The 23,385-nt window shown below is 36.5% G+C and overlaps 2 protein-coding genes across 3 annotated transcripts; one reads left to right on the top strand and one right to left on the bottom strand.

The window, feature by feature from the left end:
- Positions 1–618: 618 nt before the first annotated feature.
- Positions 619–13,316, top strand: LOC139952057 (uridine-cytidine kinase-like 1). Of its 2 annotated transcripts, XM_071950993.1 has the most exons (17): positions 619–749; positions 1,591–1,790; positions 2,358–2,464; positions 2,932–3,057; positions 3,344–3,388; positions 3,833–3,904; positions 4,292–4,481; positions 4,586–4,647; positions 5,175–5,191; positions 5,970–6,068; positions 6,443–6,536; positions 6,933–6,992; positions 7,943–7,963; positions 11,595–11,717; positions 11,983–12,148; positions 12,730–12,828; positions 12,975–13,316. In XM_071950993.1, exons 1-17 carry the CDS (start codon positions 709–711, stop codon positions 13,010–13,012), a joined length of 1,560 nt encoding a protein of 519 aa, XP_071807094.1. In that variant the 5' UTR covers positions 619–708; the 3' UTR covers positions 13,013–13,316. The 2 variants fall into 2 exon arrangements, with proteins under 2 accessions (XP_071807094.1, XP_071807095.1); XM_071950994.1 differs by lacking the exon at positions 7,943–7,963.
- A 422-nt stretch (positions 13,317–13,738) lies between these two features.
- LOC139952059 (uncharacterized) lies at positions 13,739–22,022 on the bottom strand. Its single transcript, XM_071950997.1, has 13 exons — positions 21,867–22,022; positions 20,097–20,173; positions 19,570–19,690; positions 19,217–19,310; positions 18,758–18,895; positions 18,236–18,345; positions 17,892–17,987; positions 17,715–17,798; positions 17,353–17,479; positions 16,672–16,777; positions 16,122–16,304; positions 15,927–16,001; positions 13,739–15,793 (listed from the first exon to the last, which is right to left on the bottom strand). Exons 1-13 carry the CDS (start codon positions 21,943–21,945, stop codon positions 15,710–15,712), a joined length of 1,374 nt encoding a protein of 457 aa, XP_071807098.1. The 5' UTR covers positions 21,946–22,022; the 3' UTR covers positions 13,739–15,709.
- Positions 22,023–23,385: the final 1,363 nt, after the last annotated feature.

Below are 23,385 nucleotides of genomic sequence, written 5' to 3'. Positions count from 1 at the left end.
CTCAGTTTAGTGTTGGTTAAGTAATGTTATAAACCCCAAACTAGTTTATCGCAGACTGTTTTCTTCACGTAAATGTTAGCTTTATTTTACACACATATATCATTTGAAGGAAAATAAACACAAGAATAGCTCGAGTTAAAGTATGAAGTGTATTTGCTTTTAGTCATATTTACCTTTGAACTGCAATAAAGTGGTTAAAAGCAGGATTTTCCCGCTGTAGTTATTGTCGTTTATACAAAACGAAATGGTGACCGATTATGTTAATGGTTCCCCACCCGTTTTTGGTTTAATCCGATCGTGTCTGGTACCCTAATCATTCAACACGATTGCTTCACATTGGCACACATCACGTTTTGGACAACCGACTATTTTTGTTAAACGATAATAAAAATTACACCCCTTCATAAAAATAGTTGATTCTATTATATTTTGTATAACATAATTTTGTTTGCTTTTAATTTAATATTTAACAATCTAAATAATCAATACCGATTCCTTGTATTTATTTCATGTTTACAAAAACAGTTTCACACAATGTAAGCGAGTTATATTTTCTACTTTAAATTCTTCAGGTATATTCCATTTTTATTGAGGGGGATTTAAAATGTGATAATCGATATCTTTTGAAGTCATGGCGGACAGCAGCAGCACAAGTGTTGATTTTTGCCGCAAAGATCGGGCCTGAACAATCACCAAAAACACGAAATTATGAACGTAGACAGGCCACGATCCGGTAGTTCGCAGAGCAGGTAGGCAGGAAGGATACATGTCTTTCATTTAGGATGTCAATTGATGCTAAACTAAGTTATTTACCATAATTAACATGAAATTATTATTTATAATTATTTACTTACTTTTTGATATTTTTATCATTACAATTACATTAACAATTAAATCATGGTTATTAATGATTAAATAAAATATTCTTAATTTCCATAGCATATAGGTTATAGCACTGCAGTAGCATTAATTCATAAAATATATTAATTATTATTAGTTATTTTCATTAATGTTTAAATGTTAACAAAACATTTGTATGTTTGCTTTTATTTGTTTTATAAAAAATATATTATAATTGTTGAAATGTTTTATAATTTGTACTAATTTTACAACTACAATTTGTAGTTGTAATTGTTATTGTTAATTTGTTAAAAATTGATTTGATTATACCGTTATTGAATTGATTGAATGATAATGTTGGGTGCGAACTTGGTCAATCTGCACGATCAGCCGATCACGCTGCGCTATTGAAAGATCTATTGTTCGCGCAGCAAATGGTCGATCATGCAACAATCTGTCGATCGTGCAACGAACATCTTTGGTTTGCGTTGCGTGATCGACTGATCGTGCTACGAGTATTTTTTCCGCGATCAAATAATAGGCTCGAATGGCTTTGTGCGATTGGTCGATTAGCAGGATTGAACCATTCCTGCACAATTATTAAACATGTTAAAATAGAACAAAACTAAAGGAGCAAAAAGGCAAAAAATAAATCATTGAAATAGTGCAATATCATGTGGAGTTAGAAATCAGCTTAGTTATCTTGCTTCAATCATGCTTAGTTCTTACTTCACTTGTTGTTTACTACAGTGCCAGCAGTACTGACGACACGTTTGATAGTAGTATAGGATCTTCACCAAGTTCTCCTTCCAAAACACGCCAGAGAACAACATCAACTGGAACAATGCCTGTTAACGTATTGAAAACCACTAAAAACAAAACAATCTACACGGCTGGTCGACCTCCATGGTATGACAGTCATGGGTCACTCAAGGAGGCGTTTGTGATTGGTAGGTTAATCCTAATAGATCTTTATCACGGCGTGGCCATCTTGATTTTACTCAATTCTAACTCATTGTAACCAACCTGAGGCTAGACAAAATAATAGTCTGGTGCCATGTTTGCGCAATGAATGTTAGCATTTATTACTGTTATTGGAAATGGGGAACGTGACCAAGATGGTGACGTTAATGGTGATGGTAATAAACCCCTTACAATATGATGTCACTTGTATGTAAGCTTGAACAGTGCCCTCACTTGAGGTCAAAGAGATACCTATCAATGGCTGAGAGTTGTGCATGGTGTGTATGTGCACGGCCTAGCACCTTTCTATTGTTTGACCTCAACTGTAGAATTTCTGACAATGCTTCCATTATAGTAGAGGTTGAAAGACCAGACCAGTTCAAAATTGTTTACCCATAAATCAATATGTATTCAAAACATTTAACCCTGTTCCTTTTTCATCATAGCCTAGGCTTTGTAAATCTATACATCAGTCTGCTATTTTTTAAGATAGAAAAATGTCTTCGCTTGAAAGGTTAACAAGAAAATGTATTCTGACTTATTTTCTCTGCTAGGTTTATGTGGTGGAAGTGCCTCAGGTAAAACAACAGTAGCCAATAGAATAATTGAAGCTCTGGATGTTCCATGGGTCAGCCTGCTGTCATTAGACTCATTTTACAAGGTATTGACTTTTTGTTCTCATTCTGTGAATCAACAGTTTAAATACCAAAACAGAAAATCTTGAAAAGGGTATTTATATGACAGATGAAGCAGAATGTTAAAAGTTACAAACACAGTGTGTCCGACAGGGACTTCTCTGGCCAACACAAATTTATGGTGTTACTACCAAAGTCCGCAAACAACAGTGCTAACTACTCCTGGGGCTGAAACAGGGTTACCCCCTTTGCAGCTAGGAGCCTGGCTGATAAAGCAAAATGCAATACATTCCCAACTTTTTATGATGCAATTATGGTTTGTACCTTGTTCAAGGGCACAAGTGTCAAGACTGGGATTCGAACCCTTATTCTGCTGCTGAGAACACCATAGCTTGGGTCCGGTGAACTAGACCGCTTTTCTAGGACACGCCACAAAGTTTAGAGATCTACCTATAGCCATGTTTGCTTTTAACCCCTTGATACATTTTGGCAGGTGCTGAATGAAGAACAACACAAACAAGCTGCTGAAAATGAGTACAACTTTGACCATCCTGATGCTTTTGATTACGACCTGCTCATACAGACACTCAAGAACCTCAAAGAAGGGAAATGTGTTGAGGTAATACACTTAAGAAATGTCTGTCTCACAAAGGGACATGGTTTTCTGAAGCTTATCTTTTAAAGGTTTTGGTTTTGTTAAAATGTTCATCCTTGTGTTATATGCATTTTTTTTTTTTTTTTAAGAATTTGGCATATAATGAACTCCCCATGAACACACATACATGTAGGGATTGTCTGTTTAATGTGCAACCGTCTTAAACGGATGAACTAGTGGGGGTGGGGTAGGACAAATAATTGTAGATTCTTATTAATTTGTTCTAAGTATTTTCTTTTGATTTTGACAGGTTCCTGTTTATGACTTCAATACTCATGCAAGGAGGAAGGAGACGGTAAGGTCCTAATTATAATAGAAGTTTCTAGCATGCATATAGAATATGAATTTCTGGTTTGACCCATATACACGTCTGTTAGCACTTTATACTCTGTACTTGCTCAAGCTCTGGGCCCAATTTCATAGAGCTGCTAAGCACACAAATTTGCTTAGCATGCAATTTCTTCCTTGTTAAAAACAGGATTACCAACCAAATTTCAACGTGATTTTCAGGATGAGCAAACAACAGCTGAATACCAGTAACAAGGAATTTGCAACAAATTGAAATTTGGTTGGTAATCCTGTTTTTACCATGGAAGAAATTTCATGCTTAGCAAATTTTTGTGCTTAGCAGCTCTATGAAATTGGGCCCTGTTGTTATTATTTTAGATGATGAAAGGACGTGTCTTACTAGGGGCTTTAGAGATGATATTAATTTCAGGTTTTGTTTTTTTCCTCACAGAAAATCTTGTATGGTGCAAATGTAATCATATTTGAAGGTATTCTGTCTTTTGCAAAGAAGCCTCTTCTGGATGTAAGTATTCAGTTACTTTTTCAAATGAAAGTGTTTATAAGTCAAATATTTTATCAAGTATTTGTCATGGTATTAGGCCAGTTACGAATTAGAGAATTTGGCTATGGTAAGACTTCTGTGTCATCATATGTTGAAGTATGGAGCATCCTTGGCAACACCCTTAGCAACAGTTGTATCCGTAGCAATTGCCGCCAATGTGGCCTATGACAGACTTGGTTTATGAGAGAATTTATGTTTTTAGTTGACTACTGTCATGTGGCTTAACTTGTCCGAGAATTTTTCAGGTTTGTGAGTTTGCCACCAAGAGAAATGTTTAGAGGAGGGTTCTGGAGTATAATTTAATATACATATTTTACTAAAACTTCCTATATTTTCATAACTGTGTAGGTAATGGACCTAAAGATATTTGTAGACACAGATTCAGACATCCGCCTGGCCCGGCGCTTACGACGAGACATCAGCGAGAGAGGAAGGGACATAGAGGGCGTCTTGAAACAGTACAATAAATTTGTGAAGCCGGCATTTGAGCAGTTTATTGAGCCATCTATTCAGCATGCTGATATTGTGGTACCAAGAGGTAAACTTGTCCGTAGTCTCTGCAAATAATTTTTTTAAAGTCAAATAGGTGTGCTTTAGCGGATTTATTTTAACTTTTGGTGTTTCGTGAAACTTGATTTACAGGAGCAGAAAACGATGTTGCTATGGAGTTGATAGTTCAACACGTGGACGATCAACTAGAGAAGGTGTGTTTGTTTGTAATGAAAACTTCTGTAAAAGAAGACAGTGCAATGCTCTTGGATTCTAATAGTGTGACACTCTTGTTTCTAACCTATTTTACTCCACTGCAGAAGGACAGCCTCTTCACCAATTCTCCATGTCACTCTTTCCTGAGTTGTCGGTTGTCAAGCAACCCCCCACATGTTATTAGTTCATCTAATTTTAAATAAGGCAGAAATATTTTCAAAGTTAAATTAGAAAAACCACCTACCGACATTTACGAATTTCCAATCAAACGTTTGATCTTTTACTTGTATTTACCAGGAAAGCAACATTTCAGCTGTTTTGGGTTTCCCAGCTGTGCCTTAGAGACATGAAAAACATAGTACAAAGTATTGCTTTGCCTGGCACTTTCCTCTATTTTTATGAACTGCATTTTCATGCCTGATTTGCTAATAGATAACTTTCAATACTATGGATTTTTCATTATGATTATACAAACTGTGTCCTCAGTAAACAAGTTAACTTATGGAACTTTATTTTATTTTTACAGCGAGGTCTTATGTTTAGGTGAGTGTTGTGAATTCCATTTTTTGTTTGTTAATTACTTGTACTGCTATGCATTAAAGAGTTATTATTAATTGCATACCTACCTACCTCCATGTCGATGCCCATTCAGTAATTAAAAACAAATATTTTTGTGCATTTCATTTCATTTCATGACATTTATTTCCTTTCCAATAAAATAACCGGACCTGTCAACAGGTCCTGTTGACAAAGAACAGTATTATTAGAAAATTGGAAATGGGGGCATAACCAAAAAAAACTTAGCTTGTGGTAGGCATGCGAAGACAAACAAAAACACAATGGACTAACAAGAACGTTAACAAGTAGTCATTCAAGGTTCCCTTAATTTCTCTGTGGACGTTTTCTATTGAAATTCCGCTGATGGTAGTTCCTTTTCTACATTTGTATCAACTTTAAAACAGTAATTTTGTTCTTGAATGGAATTGTAGATTTGTCTATTCCATTGCATTTTCAGCTGCTGCTCCAAACATATGGAACTCATTACCATCACATCTTCGCCATGGAACTACACTTATCGAAACTATTTAAGTCTAGTTTATACCATAATACTTGACTGTTTTATTGACTATATTGGAACATCTTGAGTTTGGACTTTTTGTCACATCTTCAATCTGTAGGTGCTTGTTGCCTTAGGTAAAAGGCGCCTGATATAAGTATGTATGAATGTATGTATTGTCATAGTATGCTTGAAGTACCAAACAGATGTCAGTATTTTACTTGTTTTATATTTAACATTTTGATGATAATTTCGTCCTGCTAGATCCAAGCTTTTAGCTGCCCATGTCAACCAACCCTTGCCAGACACTTTATATGTTGTAGAAAACACCATCCAAGTTCAAGGCCTTCATACTTTCATCAGGTAGGTAAAAAACTTGTATTGTTTCATTGAGTTTAAACAAAACAAAACAAGGAATACATTTGACGACAAAATTTGACAAGAACTCAGTGTAGTCCATCAACTTGATTCATAGGTTGTGCAAAATGTCGTCGTAAGTCTAGATACCCCCATGGAAGCACAACTGCACTTAAAGTAATGTTCGAGCAAGACTCTGCTAGGGGCCAAACGTCAGGCCATTTTTGCTTGGAATAAAACAAATCAAAGTTAACGTCTTGTGTTTAAGACTTTAAATGATAAACACTTTATGGTTGCATGGGACAATAAATTTTCTTCAAATTTATAAATATTTATGGGTTTATGTTAAAATACATTTTCTTCCACTTTGATTTTGACAGAAATAAAAACACATGTCGTGATGAGTTTATATTCTACTCACAAAGACTAACAAGAATCCTGATTGAAAGTGCATTGGCGCTGCTACCATTTGAGGTAAGATATGGATTTATTAATATATTTTATCTGCCAAAATATTCAGATATATTTTGAAACCATTCAGCTGTGCCGTTTAGTTGATGGTGGCTTAACTTTGCAGTGGATGATTTTGAATGGTCAAGACCTGCCTATAGCCATAAATGCTTTTAACTTCTTGATATCTGTTGACAGGTCCTGAATGAAGTTCCTCCTTGCCACTCACTGGCATAGTATTTTTTTTCAATTCTGAATATTTGTATTTATTTTTAGTTTCTCAGTCTGTTCTATTATTAGTATTGTATCTTTTAAATCCTGTTAGTGTTTTGCCAGTGTGAAGTGTGATCAAATAAAGCAAAATAAATAATTGTGTTAATAATCACCATAACATTGTTGTTACTTTCCCATGGTGATCAGGACTGTGTAGTGAACACGCCCCAGAACACAACATACAAAGGCAGGAAATTCACAGGAAGAGTAAGTAAAACCTCTCAATTTTCTTGATTGGTTGTTTAAGTATCTTGATCTCTCAATGCAAACTTTTCAAACTTCAGCTATAATTGGATATTCCGTTTAAAGGCAGTGGACACCTTCAATAATTGTCAAAGACCAGTATTCTCACTTGTTGTATCCCAACGTACATGTATGCATAAAATAACAAATCTGTGAAAATTTGGAATCAATATTTTTTGTTGCAAAAATTTGTGTGCTTTCAGATGCCTTAAAAAGGCTATTGAAATCAGTGATATTTTTGAAAAGAGAATCCTAACAAGATTGCAGCTGTAAGATTAAAGTTCCTTGAGTAGTTTCCAACTTTAAAGTTAACCCAATCTTAACTAATTCTTGTTCTAACTTATGCGAAGAAAGCAGTATTTTAGTCATGCTCAGCATGACTTTATATTTATAAAATACGCGTATAAAACTATTGATTTGAAGGGTTTTTATTCAAATAGGATCTTCTTTAAACATGTATGGAAGACTTAAGTAAGCTTTATCCATCATACAAAAGAGTAAAGGTCCTTTGCACACATCACCATTCAGACAACCAGACTTTTTTTATAGTACATTAGCAGGGGCTACATTACTAGATATACTAGTTATATAGTGATTGTGCAAGCATCAAATTTCATTCAAAACTGTGTTGAATGAGAATAACTGAAAATTGCTTCGATAGCATTTCATAGGGTATGTTTAATGGCAAGTGCACGGTCATTATGACTTTGTAGGTAAATGACAGTATTTCAAGCAAATTTTTGTGCTTAATAAAATTGAAAATCCTAGGCACACAAAATTAAAGTTTTGTATTTACTAGCGACAAGTTTTGTATGATACCCTTTAGAAAGACCGCATGAGAAATTTCTTCCACGAAGTGTATTTTGAAATGAATACAGAAATCATGTGAATGTTTTTCCTTTTTTTGATTCCAGTTGGATGGTGAGCTTTCACAGGTCAGTTAAACATTCATGCACGCTTTAATTGTAGCTTGCACTGATCTCTTCGGCCATGTTGGCAATCATGATCCTAAATAAGGGGACAGCCATCTTGGTCCTCTTATTGATCAAGGACCCAAACTGTGGGTCTGAATTACACCTTTCATTTTAGGAAGCACTCTATAAGGATGACCAATTGGATGCAATTTAAATGTTGACAAATGTTTTAAATATCTGGAAAGGCTTACTAAAACCCATCATACAACCCAGCCCCAACATAAAAACTTAGCAGAGACTGCCTCAATTGGACTTATCATTCCTGGGTACCTTACTCTACAATGATAATAATAATATCTAAGTCTTATATAGCGTACGTATCTACCAAACAAGGTACTCAAGGCGCTGAGTAATGGTTAAGTGTCTTGCTCAAGGACACAGTGTCATGGCTGGGGATTCGAACCCACACTCTGCTGATCAGAAACACCAGAGTTTGAATTCGGTGCTCTTAACCGTTGTTACAAGGAAACTTTGTGGATTAATTTAATTAATGTGTTGGGTAAGTGAGACTTTGCAGTGTACTGGTGTAACCAAATTGACATGTGCGTAATACCTCCATCTCAGATAATATTGTGTGCTTTGCAATTTTAATTCTGCTGTGTGGACTGAATGGGTAGTTGCAGATTTCTAAAGCAGTTTTTCTGTGGAGTTGTGTGTATTGCATTTTAACAAATCCTGAACTGATGGATTTCTTTCTCTCCATGTGCTGTTTGTTTTAAACATCCTGAACCAGTAGAAGATCAATATATCTTTTTAGTACCATGTAAACAGTGGTTTGTAAAAATGGATGGCAAGAAAATATTTTATAATGAAGTTTATTTATTTTCAATTTAATTTGTCCTTCTTTTTTTGATGAAGCTCATTTTATGTTTTGAAATGCTACCCCATGTAACCCTCAACAGTTACCCTTGTTTTCTATTAACACTTTCTGGTTAATCTTGTGTCTGGTGATCACCTTGTATACCTAAATGGACCGTTAAGTTCACCATCCCCCAACAGGTTTCTGGTCAAATGGCATGTCTGGTGCTTCCCAAATTCCTTGAGAACTCTGTGTCGTCATTTCGCCCAGCAAAATACACTGCTGCCCAGCACAGATTTTCCCCAGATAGCATTTCAGCAATGATGGCCCCCATATATCTGAACATGAACAATTTTGGACTAAATTGGATTTAGAGCTCACTACTAAAATTGGTTTAGCTACAACACTATTCAAGTGTACCCAAACTGAACACTCCAGGCACTTATGAGATGTTCCTACAATTTTGTATTCATGCCAACATTTAGATCACTTAGAGGCTTCATCATCCAGTCTGTTTGCCAATCAATTACAAACAGTAACAGGTGTTTTTATGTTGCTCTACTACTGCAGTGTTTGTTTAAATATACCCAATTAGGGAGTAAGCTCTTACTCATCAAATTTACATAAATTTTAATAATGTTATAATACATTATGATAAAAGTGCATGCAGAGTAGATACAGGTAATTTAGACCCAAGCAAAGTGTTCTCAAATGGTTTAAGAGAGAATGGCCTGAGCCTGAGATGTACATCATTTACAAATTTAAGACTTTCCTTTTGCTAAACTCTGCAGTGATTATTTTTCTGCCTGAATGACAGCAAAACTTTCTTGAAAAGCTTGCATGATGGCGTAGATTAGGTACTGGTTTTTTAGTTTGAGAATATATCATGTGGGTTTTATCTCACTACTTGTAAGAAAATTGTTAATTAAGAAAAGTTCAATAGATAGATTTCAAAGAATCTCAATGGCAGACATTTTAGTTCACCCTAACCCTTAGATACCTAGATACTCCCACCCAAAGTCTCTACAGGATCCAACCTCAATCCTCAAAACTGAACTGATCAGAGTTGTTAAGCATCCTGTCTGCTTTCATTGGGAAACGTTTGATCTGTTAAAGGGAGCCCCTACTTACTGGTACGCTTCTATGGACCATTCCGGCTTTCCACTAAGCTCCGCCCACCGCGCACGTGAGCAAGACACGTGTACGAGCACTCCCAATGACATTCTGCACGATTCTGCCGCGCGTGCCAAATATACGCGCACGCATGACCGAGTTTGTCCGACCACAATCATTGCTGTGATTGGTCACATGGGTGAACGCGCAAAGTTTGATTGACAGGCCGGATCGGTCCATTGTTCTTGTTGCTGAGAAAAGTAGCGGTGAGTGGGATGCCTGATATGTCCGAAAAGTCTCAAGATTTATGTACCAAGACTTTAAGTTTTACACATTTCTTGGAATGTATCTTGAGCAGAAAGAACATTCTCAGTCAATATAGAAATGGTTTAATCCAATCCTCCCTGATTCTGCTTGCTTTCTTTTACAACAGGTTTTTCATTAACTGCCCGTGTCCATGATTTGCAGTGTTTGAGGTTGTTAGAAAAATTGTTTTATTTGCGATTTACAACTGCTTTTTGTATTGACTTAATTTTTACTTTAAACCCATGTGTACATTTTTGACAAACAATATTTTTTTTAAAGTGATGTTATATTGGTATTATGTTTCTCGGGCTCGTAACCAGGGGGGGCAAATATGAACGAAAAGTATATCGGTACATCAGAATTTTTGCTTGTGCGCATGCGTACTCCATGTTACTAGGCTTTCTTCCCTTACACAACTATCGCAGATATGCAGCGCTTGCAAAGTAAGTGGAGCATAAAGATCATAAGCGCAGAAAGCGATGGTAAGCAGAGCCATGAAATCCATCTGTTTGTGGACAGAGTATGATTTACACTACTAGGTATTAGTATCTTTGAACACAATTTGTTTTTATAATTTTGAAATATAGAATGATGTACTGTTCCGGCCAAATGTTGGGGCAATGGAGGTAATTTCCAGCAGGCCCCTTAGTCATTGCCTTTGTGCCTTCTGAAGTGTTCCAGTGAACCTTAGATATCACTCATAGATGTGCCCATATAGCTTAGGAAAATCGCCCTTCCCTCACAAAGAACAAAGTATCGGGCCTGACTGTCTCTCTTTACACTGTAGTGTGTAGATTATTTCTTGCACATTTTGTGAAGTAAAAGCAAATCTTGTATTTGAGACTTTCACTCAGTTTTGCACCAGTGAATTTTAATTCCCTCACAGTGAGTGAGAATGTTTTTTCCTTTGTTAGTATCACCTTTTTGCAAGCTTTTTGGTTTTCAAAGGCAATAAGTCAAATCCTTCCAAACATCTTTTGGGAGGAAAAAAGTTCTTTGTTTCAGCACAGTCAATTAAATTGTCAAGCTCATCATTATTTGACCAATATGTAATAGTTTTCTTATTATACTATAAGACTATTAAGTTATAAGTTCTACAAGACTATAACATATTCTTTGAAAAAAAAACATTGAAATATCTTTAAAATATCTTTACTATCGAAAAGAGAAACTAATTACACAAAGTCTGTCAAAACCAAAGACATAAAACGAGGATAATAGGATAATTTAAACCATGTAGTTTAGGTCAGATGTTAAATAAATGGTTCCAAATTTCAGTGTACACTTTTCACCCATTGTAGAGTTAAGCATCGTCCAGGTTTATCCATTTATTTGTATGGTACTAATTACAGTGATTTTTCATTGACATTCTAGCTTTGTGGAGTGTCAATATTGAGAGCTGGAGAAGTCATGGAGCCTGCCCTCTGTGAAGTCTGTAAAGACATCCGACTTGGCAAAATACTCATCCAGACAAATCTTGAAACAGAAGAACCAGAGGTAAGCTTTTACAACATCTTAGTTCAAAACTTCGATGTAGAAATATTTTTTGAACTGCCTCAAGCTACCGGTACGACACTGCTCTGGAATCCCACCCAAGTAATATGCCTGTGATTTTTTTTTACAGAACTCTGGAAAGCATCGATTACACAGTGCTAAACACTTATAGGTGTATATGGGTAAAATCAAAGTTAATGGTCTCCCATGTTGTCTCGATTCATTTTCTCATTTAGTTTGTTTTCTCGTCTTCCATCTGTTAACACAGCTCCATTATTTGAGACTACCTAAGGAGATTGAAAAAGACCATGTCATCTTGATGGATGCTACCGTGGCAACAGGAGCAGCAGCCATGATGGCCATTAGGGTGCTACTAGACCATGACGTCCCTCAGCAAAACATCATGTTATTGTCTCTACTGATGGCAGAATCTGGTTAGTGTCTTATCTCCCGCTCCAATCCATGAACAGTGTCCATACAAGGGTTTGATACCTTTTGTAGATGAAGTTTTTGGCTATGACATCCTTACTGTGAATGAATATGTATGTATTCAGGAGAGTCACGTAATTCCGTTCATGCTAAAATATTTTTCGTCTTACTTGAGACAATATTTTTTGTGTGTGAAATGCTTACTCATTTCTCAAAAACTACAACACCTCAGGGAGTAACATTTTAAGGGAAGCTTTCTACCATCACTATCTTTGAACTATGTAAGTTTAATGTAAATCTGTGAACATTTGTGTTGTGTGCCAAACAAAAAGTACCCAAAAGCTACTAAATCCCGTACTGGTTGGCATACTGAAATGCTATCATCCATGTAGTTCCCTTCGTTTTCAGAATCCCAGAATATTTCTTGTTCTTATGACCCCCCCCTCTCTCTCTCTCTCTCTCTCTCTCTCTCTCTCTCTCTCTCTCTCTCTCTCTCTCTCTCTATGGTCTCCTCCTCAAATTGTAACCCGCCTGGAACAGTATGGGCTGGAACTAATTTGTCATTGTTTTTGTCCCAAATATTTAGGTGTACATACAGTCGCTTATGCCTTCCCCAAAGTCAAGATTGTAACAACAGCAGTTGACAAAGAAGTGAATGAGAACTTCCACATTATTCCTGGAATAGGTAAGTGTCTAAGTTCAATCAATCAATCAATCAATCAATCAATCAATCAATCAATCAATCAATCTTGCACCATTACCCGCTGGACGTGGGCTCCAACAATTAAATTAATTAAGATATGCTGACAAAAGTTTCTTATTTTATCTCAGGTAACTTTGGAGACAGATACTTTGGTACTAGCACATAGCACTGGAAGGTCCATCAGGAGCTTGTAACATGGACTTCTAATCTCCGACTGCTTGGCTTGCAGCAAAGTTAAGCCTGGTTCATGCATCCTGGGAATGCTTTGTGCAAAGTGAAAGCTTCTTACCAAGCAAAGTTTCAAGAATGGGTTTGGGTCATATGGTTATTCACTACAGAACCCGAGTGTGAAAGAATTTTTATTGTTAAACAGTTGATTAGTCGTTTCTTTTCAAATTCTCAGATTGTTTGTTATGAAAATGAATTTAAGAACTAATGAAATAAGGTTGATGTTTTGTTTTTTTTGTTTTTTTTAAACCTTTATCTTTAACCAGATCAAGGAGTAAGACGCTATGTTTTCTTGTGAGATAAGTTCATAGTTTATTTTTGACTAGAAAAGGTACAATTTCAATGAAAAGGATAGGATTCTCTGTTAGACACAATTTGTCATGAAAAAAGAGGTACTTTATTTTTTAAGGGAATATGTTATATATTTTTCATCAAAGAATGAGTTAAAAGTACTCTTTAAGTCCACAATTATGTAATGCAGATTTAGAGGTTTAACTTAAAACAGAAACTTTAAAATTTGGTGGAATTTATTTATTCTGGTATTCATAAAGGTTAAAGATAACTTTTTCTTCAAGGAAACTAATCCTTGATTCCGATTGGTCAACCCATATCAACAAGAATGTGATATCACACCTATACACTGTTCTAATTCTGTGTTGCACTATTTTAAGCTGTGGGTCATGTTTGCCTGCAGATAAATGATTTATCACACATGCGCTCATGGAATACCAACAAATATAGCATGTGTGATAAGTATTCTATACCCAGTTACGTTTGATAAGTATTCTATACCCAGTGAATATTGAAATAGTCTTATAGCCATATGTTAACTTTTACTTTTGCTGCCGGACTGGTTTGTAAGAAAGACAATCTCAATAATAACAATCCACTTATATTTTTTAGTGTTTAAGTTGTTTATTGAAAGATCAGTGGTATAAAAATACATCAGGAATATAAATTGATATGAAAAATTGAAAGATGCTCCAATACTCTTGTATATACTTGTAAATAACATGATTTGACAAATCACATGATTTGACAAATCAACCACTTACTTATAAAATGATCCCCTGTACCACACTATCTTGTTTAGAAGCACTGAGCATGACAAATTATTTTGCTGAAATCCTTTAGCCTTTTTGCAATCATGCTTTTCTGTATAAATTTCTGGCCAGGCACAGACATAGCAGATTTTGTTAGAGTATTTTGGGAATATGAAGTTAACGAAAAGGAGCATTTTTGCTTCCTTGAGTTTTCTTTAAAAGAATGATCAGGGTACTACCACGTGTTAAATCAACTATGAATTGTATGACCTTTTCGTAAGCAAAGGACGCTATAGCCAAGGTTAAACTATGGAAAAACGCACTACTCAGTCTTCAGACCACAGCGAGGGCGCTGTTTCAACTTGTGATGTAATAGCAAGCAGTCTATTCTTGCTTGCTCCTTTTGAATCTACATAGACCTTATCGTAAATACTCGGTACGTGCGTGTAGGCATGGAATAAGGTGCATGCTTGAAAGCTAGCGATTGGTCACTAGCTAGACCAGCATGCACCTCATTCAACAGTTAGCGCTTGTGCAATGGGTAGGCCCCCTATTATTTGCGAAAAAGGTCTTTGAACGTTTCTTCTGTCAACACTGTACAATCCCTAAGATAATTTAGTGCATCTACTCTATTTTTATTTTCCATGAAAAACGATGAGCAAATAAAGCAGCTTGCAAACCAAATTGTGTTTAAATGTTCTTTTTTGTTACACATGGTTCTTGTATTAATAACCATGTAGCTGTGATGTTGATTTTAACTCATGACAGAGGTTTCCTCACACGGGGGAGTTTTGTTAAGCTTAAGTTTTCTTTTCAACTGCCACTTTCAATCAACTGCCACTTCAATGGAGATAATAAATCTTTACACCGTTGTCTGTTTTCAACCAAACTGATTACCATTAAGGAATAATTTTCTATGATTCTACAACAACCCTGTATTAAATCAAAGTACTTTATGCAACACCTAAACTTAGTAAAGATATATTAATGGCTTAGTTTATTCAGTGACGGAATCACACATCCCCTCTGGATGAAAATAATTTTTATAAAATGACTCTGACCATCCAGTCGAACTGAACCTCTTTGCATAGTATTTAAAATTATTCATTGTCAGAGATGGCTTTAAAATATTGGTTTCTATTTTATAGATCTTAGTATGAGTTGTTCTAGTAAAAGTTTAAGACAAAATGAGCCTTCCCCATGAAATATGCTAATTACATTTACGCATGTGTACATACTGGCAAACAATGCAGAGTTATGCACAAGGCAGATGCAAATATGTGAATGCGTCACACCATCATTTTTGCCAACCAGTAGTGCTATTTTTTACGCGCAACGTTCAGTTTACATATTATAGGGAAAGGTCTGTTATATTTTTTATTAAAAGACCATCCTCTGAGAAAATCAGTTTACATTGAGCAAGTTTTAAGCAAGATGCCTTTTCGAAGGTAGTTTATATTTGATTTTTATTGGCAAGATTAAACCACAGGCTGATGAACTTTTGTGTTCTCAGTCAAATATTTTTATTATGGGTGAATACTTCCGAAACTGACTGAAGCTCAAACCATGGAGGTAGGAAGAATCCTTGAGGCTCACACATAGTGATTAAGCACACACTCGTACTTCTCCTGCTCGCCAGAGATCTGTTTTGGTTCTCCCATTTTCTTCACATAGTTCTAGAAAAAAAGCACACCAGAATGATTTTCTTACTTTTCTTATGCTTTCATACTTCTCAAATTCTGCCTTGGGTATTTATCACGATTTAGTCAAGTTGTTTAAATTTCAGTTTATTTGTATTTGTATCCTTACCTCACATTCTTCCATTGTTGCTGTTCCCTTGGCAATCTTTGCACCTATACCCTCACTGAAGCTGCTGTAACGATTCTGTAAGAAAAAGTTTGTTTGCTTTAAACCACAAAGAAATTAAGCAAAGTTCTGAGTTGAGAATGTCAAGAAAGTAAAGTCCGGGATAGAGTAAAAGAATATTGGTGTGTGTATTCTTACCTGCACCATCTTGGCCATAGCTCCTTCAGCAACCAGCTTGGCAGCACAGCGCAGACCTCTTGCAAAACAGTCCATAGCACCAATGTGGGAAATAAACATGTCTTTAAGGTTGGTTGATTCTCGGCGTACCTTGGCATCAAAGTTTAACCCGCCAGGAGCAATGCCATTCTGCTCAATCACAGCCTAGGGAAATATCAAGAAGATTCTATACAATGAGTTTCCTTACTAGGAGGAAAGAGTGCCCTGAATGACTCGACATGCCGTTTGTGGCTGGAAATACTACACCTCCATTTGTCTCGGAAGATTTAAAAGTAGGAACGAATGAACGAAGAAACTAAATGTCATTATTTGCTTGGAAATTTGTGATCAAACGAAAATATGGAAAACCCCCAAAATACCAATGGAAATCTGAAATACAAATTACTGAGGGCTTTTATTAAATACTTTTTATGGAAAAGCAAACTAATGAGCATTTTTATAAAATGGACATAAGAGGAGAATTAAGGAGTTGTGAGTTCAATTCTTTGGAATAATAAAGATTGAAAGATACCTTCATGACCAGAGTTGTATCTCTGACATCCATTGGAAACTGGTCAGTATCCCACCCTAGATCAGGGGACCCAGTGTTGGAGTCAATGGACCCCAGCATACCAAACCTGAAATGAAAAAGGAAGTCGGATTTCAGGGTCATCTTAAAACAACTTTTTTTATCAGTCCCCATAAATCAAAATCTTATATAATATAGAAACAAGTTTTGTGTAGATGTGAGGCTTTCAGCTTTCCAAGCTGTGAAATTATTTTAACCTGCCACTTTATGACCTAATTAATATTTTGATAAAGTACTGTGGCTACTTGAGCCATATGAAAATGGGTTCAAATACCGCCACACTAGATACAGTGCTTGCTTCTTGCTGCATTCAACTTTATTATTTGGCAACTGCCTGTTTAAACATAAAACTTTGGGTAAGCATACCCAGAGTTCAGGGGAATTTTCCACAATGGAACAAAAGTCACCACAGCAATTTTCTTTGTTTAAACTAGATCCTCACAAGGGGATTCTGTAGAAATGGGAATAGTAGAACAACAATATGAAGTCCCACAACTCTGTGTCATAAACATCTATTTCTAGTTTCCTAAGACACTGAAAACAGAAGAAGAAAACGAGGAAGTCAGCTGCATGCAGGAGGGGCATGACATTGACGTCAGAGGTCTGAGATGGAATGAGACTTACCCGGAAGCCATGACGATGTCATGCTCATAGGAGTGTCCTGCTAGCATCGTGTGGTTCGGTTCTACATTGATTTTGAAATCATCAGCCAACCCAAAGTGCTTGAGAAACCCGATCACAGTCATTGCATCTGGGTGAAAAATATAAGCAAAGTGTAAAATATTATTCCCCTTCACCCCTGCAGACAGTAGTGAACAGCGGTTATACTCCCTCAGGTTTTTCCTAAGAATCACATCTTTCTCTCAGTGTTGCATGGATGCGCAACTGGGCAAAGTAATAAACACAACCTGCTTCTTTTCAGAAACACTAAGTTTGAAGATATGAGAATACTTTCAAGGGTTTCTGTATACATGTACTGTACCTACCATAATCATACTGATGTCTGGTTGGCTCCTTAGGTTTAGGCTCAATCAACAACTGACCTCCAAACCCTATCTGCTTCTTGTAATCTGTAAAAGAAAATCACCAGTTCAAATGAGTTTTTATAATCACAACTGGTTTAAGAAATTCAACATTTTCCTAATTCCAGCGAACAAACTTACCAACGGCCATCTTGAAGAAGTTTGCCGCATGGGAGAGCTCAGCCATAACGTCGGTGTTAAGAAGGCTGTTGTATCCTTCACGGCCGCCCCAAAACACTGTAATTAATAAGAAGAAAAGTATGACAAATTTTCACATCTTTACCTCAAAATAGAAATGTTGCTTTTCTACAATTTTGGTCGTGAAGTCAGGTACTAGTTGCGCCATGGTCAACAGTCTCCTATATTCTCCTGCTGGATGGTGTTACATGTTAAGTATAATTTGACACGGTGCACTGATAAGATAATCGTAAGGGTCTTTATCGGACAGATTTCAAAGAAATATAAACTAAATCAACTTTTCTTACCAAAGTTTTCAGCATTCAGTTTCTTGCCGATTTCAAGTCCCTTCTTGACCTGTGCAGCTGCATACGCAACAACATGAGCATCTGGGTTTGTGGCAGCACCATTCATGTACCTAAAACAAAACAGGGTCAAATACTCTGGTCATGCATCACCATGGTGACAATTAACAAACAAAACATGACCAAATAAAATCTATTAAGATTTAACCTTTTACTTTATGTCTTATTGCCATCACAATCTCATAGGAAACTTTCTAAGTAGGAGACCAATTTTATTAAGTCTCTAGGCAGATAATTTCTGGTTAAGAAGCGGCCATTTTTACCAGAGTTTCTTTTTCCTCAGCACCCCTAACCGTAAGCAAGGCAAACTGCACACTAACTTGCTGACAGTTCTTCGAGCAGAGAGCGATGCAACAAAGCAAATCCATTGTAATCACAGTATCAAATTAATTTGTTTTGTGCTATATTTTCAGACATTTTACCAGAACCAAAGTAATTTAAAAGAAACTTAAGTTCCATAATAACCTTGGATTAGCAAAGAGATTGCAGGTATTCCACAGAAGTTTGACACCTGTCTTTGACATCAGTTCCTTAGCTAGGTCTGTTATCTCGTCAAGATTACGGTTGGTCTCTTCCAGTGTTGCACCTTCAGGAGCTACATCCCTGTCAAACAAATACAAATATTAGGTTGGTGATTATCTGTCATCAGGCTTCGCATTTAAAGTTTTTGGAAAACTTCAACCTCACATACAGATGACAAAGCAACTGTACAATTGTGCTTCAAATATGGATTAGACTTCCCATCCCCATTTTGTGTGTGTAAACCACTCAATGCTTTTAAAAAATGCTCTTCCTATGTTTCAGCTCTAATTAATTTGTAATTTTCTTTTTCACTGAGCAATAACTGTTTCATGGATCATTCTTTTTTTAAAATTTACTTGTTAAGATTAAAGTTTAAGTTGTTGGTAAATAACTTCAACAAACCTGTCATGGAAGGTCCAGTACTTGACTCCAAGTTTACTGAAAAATTCAAAAGCAACTCGGAGACGTCTCTTTGCATTGTCCATGCTCTCGGTTCCTAAAATATTAAACAAGTGGCTAAACGTTATTGCAATTTTGTTCTAAAATATTCAATTCTCGACTAAAATACTGTACATTACCTATGCTGTGACTGTTACCCCACTCATTTCTTGCTTAGCATTATGAAGTTGCTAAGCATAAGTTCCTGCTAAACAACTTTATAAGAATAGGTCCTTATCAGCCGAAAAGTTGCTTGCTTGATTTCATGAATAGAATGCCAACAACTCGTCTTTGTTCATGACTAGAAACAAACTTACCATCATCCCATGGTCTCTTTATGGTTGGCATTCCAAAGGGATCCAAGCCAACTCCTCTAAAAGTATGCCAGTAGCAGGCTGAGAAACGCAGCCATGCCTCCATTGAATGACCATGAATTACCTGAAAACAAGAACACAATACAGGACTACATTATATGTTTAAGTTAACCCATTCGATTAAAGATTAATTAATAGAATTCAGAATGTACAAATCTGAAAGTAACAGCTTTTTGTAACGCTGTTTCGCCAAATTCTAACCTTTTCATGCAAACAGCATTGAAACATTCCGCAACAAAAGGTACAACCTGAACAACCGCAATTAAATTTTGTACAAAAATTATGGTTTTTGAATTTCAAGAGTCTTCTATCTCGACCAGGCCATGAACTATGAACACAACTTGAGGTGGTTTTTAATCTGAAAAGCTCTTCATCACTTTGTTAATAACATTTCATCAGGTTAATCTTTTGTACAGGAATAAAGTGATCATTTGAAGACACAGCAAAGTGATTTCTCTACACATTCTTACCTCTTTTGCATTGTAATGTTTAAAGCACAACACTTCAGTCGGCCCAGCACCAGGCTTGTATTCTATCTTCCCAATCCCTGTAGCATAAGAAGGAAAAATATTCAAATATTGAAAATTGCTGATTGAACAGACCTTTTTACACAAAGAGTGACCTTGTAAATGTACATTCCAGGGCCTTTGTGGCAGGCAAACTACTGCACTTCTTTTTGTGTGAAAAGTTTTACATTAATACAAGTTCCAAGATGTGCCATCTTTCTTCACTTCAAAAGGGTGATACAAATCATACAGTGCAGTCTCTGCAAAATATACGAACTAGTGTTTTCTTCCATTGAGCTGTGTACAAATTATGCCAACAGGAATTTCAGGCTCTAAATCTCTTCAAAATTTAAACTGTAACTTCTTTATTCTAAACTGGTATATAAATTAATTACCAATCCACCTGTTCATCCACCTGTTCAAAAATAATATACCATAATGTCAAAGGAATGTTTAGGGGTAATTCCAACAATAATATCATATGGTGCATACAACGATCCGATGATGCCACATATCTGGGAATCCAGAAAGCAGACCCCTACTTAAATCTGGATGCCTCATCTGTGTTCTGTTTTAACACCAATTATTGTTTTCTTCAACTGTTGCATAATGTGCAACCAGTATACCCCAAAGGTAGTTTCTGCACAGCACAGGAAGTATGGTGTGATTAAGATATGTTTGTGTCATGCTAAGTGGGGTGGGACAAAAACAATTATGATTCTAAGGCCTATCAAATTGTGAAATTTATTGCCCTGATAATGAATGACCAACTCATTGTATATGGAGACTAATAACATTCTACCACTACCAGGACTTATGTAATTAGGTAAGGTAAACAAACTTTACACCTGTTACACCCAGGGCTCTTATCTTTGCAAAGCATGTTTGACTTGTTCTTATCTTTTGCAATAACCACACAAACTGGCTTGCTTGTCCTACCCGCCCTCCTGTCCTAGTCAGCATTGGATAAAATCAGGGCATGAACACACTGAGCAAAATAACCTCACTGAAAACGATACAAACCTATAGACCCAGTAACTGGGGCTCTGCCCTCATTTTCAAAAAAATTGACATTTGCATCTTGTACGAACCCAAAGCTTTTATGTAAAAACTGCTAAAAATTAGTACAAAACCACAGTTACTAAGCTCATCTGAGTCCAAATGGTCCAATAAGCCACTCAAACTTTTGTATATAGATGAACCCCAGATATTAAGCCTGGCCGTGCAAAATAGTTGCTGATAAACTAGGGTCAGGAACTTGCAAGAAGGAAAATAGGAGGGTTTTTAATGTTTGTATATTATGTACGCAATGTGCCACAATGTCACAATCAACTAATTTAAAGAGCAAAATCAATTCTACCTCCATGCTTTGACTTGGTGTAGGTGTGGCAGAGAGTGCACCTACTTATGGTACATCATCATGATTGCATCGATGATCGTGGTGGACCAAAAGTACAGACTGTGTATTTTTAAATTGAAACAAATTTGGCCATGCCATTCAATCAAGCTACAGCTAAAGCCTAATAAAGGTACTACCATAGAGCAAGTTCTATTCCTTACTCTAATGGTACTACGGACGGTTAGTCGAGTCTATACAAGCGGGTCTACACCCGCACGTATGCACGCTGGCATGTAGGTGGTAACAACATCGATCAATCATAATGGAGGAAGAACAACATATCTGAATACACCTGTGGCCGCTACACCTGTAAACCCGCAAACTAAGTCACTTACCCGGGAAAAATTCACCAGAACTTCCATTGAGAGAGTCCCCAGACAAACGGGCTCTTTTTGATTTCGATTCTTGTGACATGGTAACAAAATCCAATCAAAATTCCTTCTCCCGAGACAATTTTTAAGAGTTAGATGTAACAACTCTGCTTAGCCAAACAGCAGTGCCAAGGGCGCCCCCAGATTTTCTGTGTCAGCTTGTTCGCCGTTGTTTACATACAAAAGGTCAAAGATCGTTGACTGACCGCATTGTATCCAGTTAAATCAGTTTGAGATAATTGAACCTCCATGGTTTGAGATACCTGGTTTCCACTTTGTTTCGCGGACAAGTTTCAATTAGACCAATCGAACAATACAGTTAACAGCATGTTGTCTAACTTACAGTTATGTCTACGCAAGCACCCCTCTGCCAAAAAAATAATGTTCTTTTTCCTCTTCCGAAAAATACATGCCCAAACTTAGAAAAGGGGAATTCTTTAGAATGAAGTTGCAAACCGCCTTTTCTGATTGTTTATTTTGTAAATTAGTTTACCGCAAAGTGATTTCATTATTTGGAAATGATATTTTCATCCGTATCTAAATGTCAGGGTTATCATCGCACTCCTGGTGTAAATGCGGCCAGTTTACCTCTAAAAAGTATGGCCTATACATCCAATGTCACTAAAAGAACACACATAAAACATCAAACAAAACACACTACACTGCTTTACGTAGAGTTACATGGCTATCATAGTCACGTGCTCAATTAGTACACAACACTGGTTACCAAAAGACTTGCTACTAACTTCAAAATTAGCAGGAAACCAGCCAAGAGCAACGCTTAGAATTGTTTTTGATACAGTTATTAATAGCTCATCATGTGACCATCGTGAGGATATTTGCATAACGCATTCTTAATTAGCCAATCAGTAGCAGGTTTGTCACAGCTGCTGACCAATGGCGAGCCTTAAAATGGTTCCCCTAAAATTTTAGCAGACAACATTTTTCTCTTTCCTCGTGGGTTGTGAAGGGGTCAGTGTATCCTTTCACATCAAGGAAAAATAGGTTTATTTGTTTCAGATTTCGACACAAAAATTGAAATAAACAGCAAAGTTATCCTCCTTAAGCCATATTGAGAATATTGTTCAAGAATATCAGAAGTTTTATTGAACAAAAGTTGAAATTTGAAGACATTTTATGTGACGCGTAAGGATATAATTTAGAGTGAACCGCCGGCGCCCCGAAGAAAAATGCAAAAGTGACACCAAGCTCTGTTGCGCTTTTTTCAGTAGCAGTGAAATTCTAATGCAGAACTGACTCTATTAAAATTCTGTGAGAATTTTGTTCACATGAATTTCCTTTTCTCACATTATGTGTCGTTTTTATTCTCAAACATTGACCGGAAACGTTTGCTGATGGAACTGGCGTCTTTTTCATCTCGGCGGAGGACATATTTTCCGGGAAAATTTGAACTGAATGCAGTAATTTCTCATGGGACCAAGCTCGACTATGAAATGTTTTGTGCGTGTAGGCTCACATGAAC

Source organism: Asterias amurensis, chromosome 20, assembly GCF_032118995.1.
Source record: "Asterias amurensis chromosome 20, ASM3211899v1".
Taxonomy (NCBI): Eukaryota; Metazoa; Echinodermata; class Asteroidea; order Forcipulatida; family Asteriidae; genus Asterias; species Asterias amurensis.
The sequence above is the reverse complement of the archived record's forward strand: the minus strand, read 5'-3'. Positions and strand labels throughout refer to the sequence as shown.

Coding starts and splice junctions, on each gene's coding strand:
- LOC139952057 (XM_071950993.1), top strand. CDS start 709: ATGAACGTAGACAGGCCACGATCCGGTAGTTCGCAGAGCAG. Junction 11,718..11,982: donor TTGAAACAGAAGAACCAGAG/GTAAGCTTTTAC, acceptor CTGTTAACACAG/CTCCATTATTTGAGACTACC. Junction 12,149..12,729: donor TCTACTGATGGCAGAATCTG/GTTAGTGTCTTA, acceptor CCAAATATTTAG/GTGTACATACAGTCGCTTAT.
- LOC139952059 (XM_071950997.1), bottom strand. CDS start 21,945: ATGTCACAAGAATCGAAATCAAAAAGAGCCCGTTTGTCTGGGGACTCT. Junction 20,174..21,866: donor TTCTGGTGAATTTTTCCCGG/GTAAGTGACTTA, acceptor CTTATGCTACAG/GGATTGGGAAGATAGAATAC. Junction 17,988..18,235: donor ACTGAATGCTGAAAACTTTG/GTAAGAAAAGTT, acceptor TATTAATTACAG/TGTTTTGGGGCGGCCGTGAA.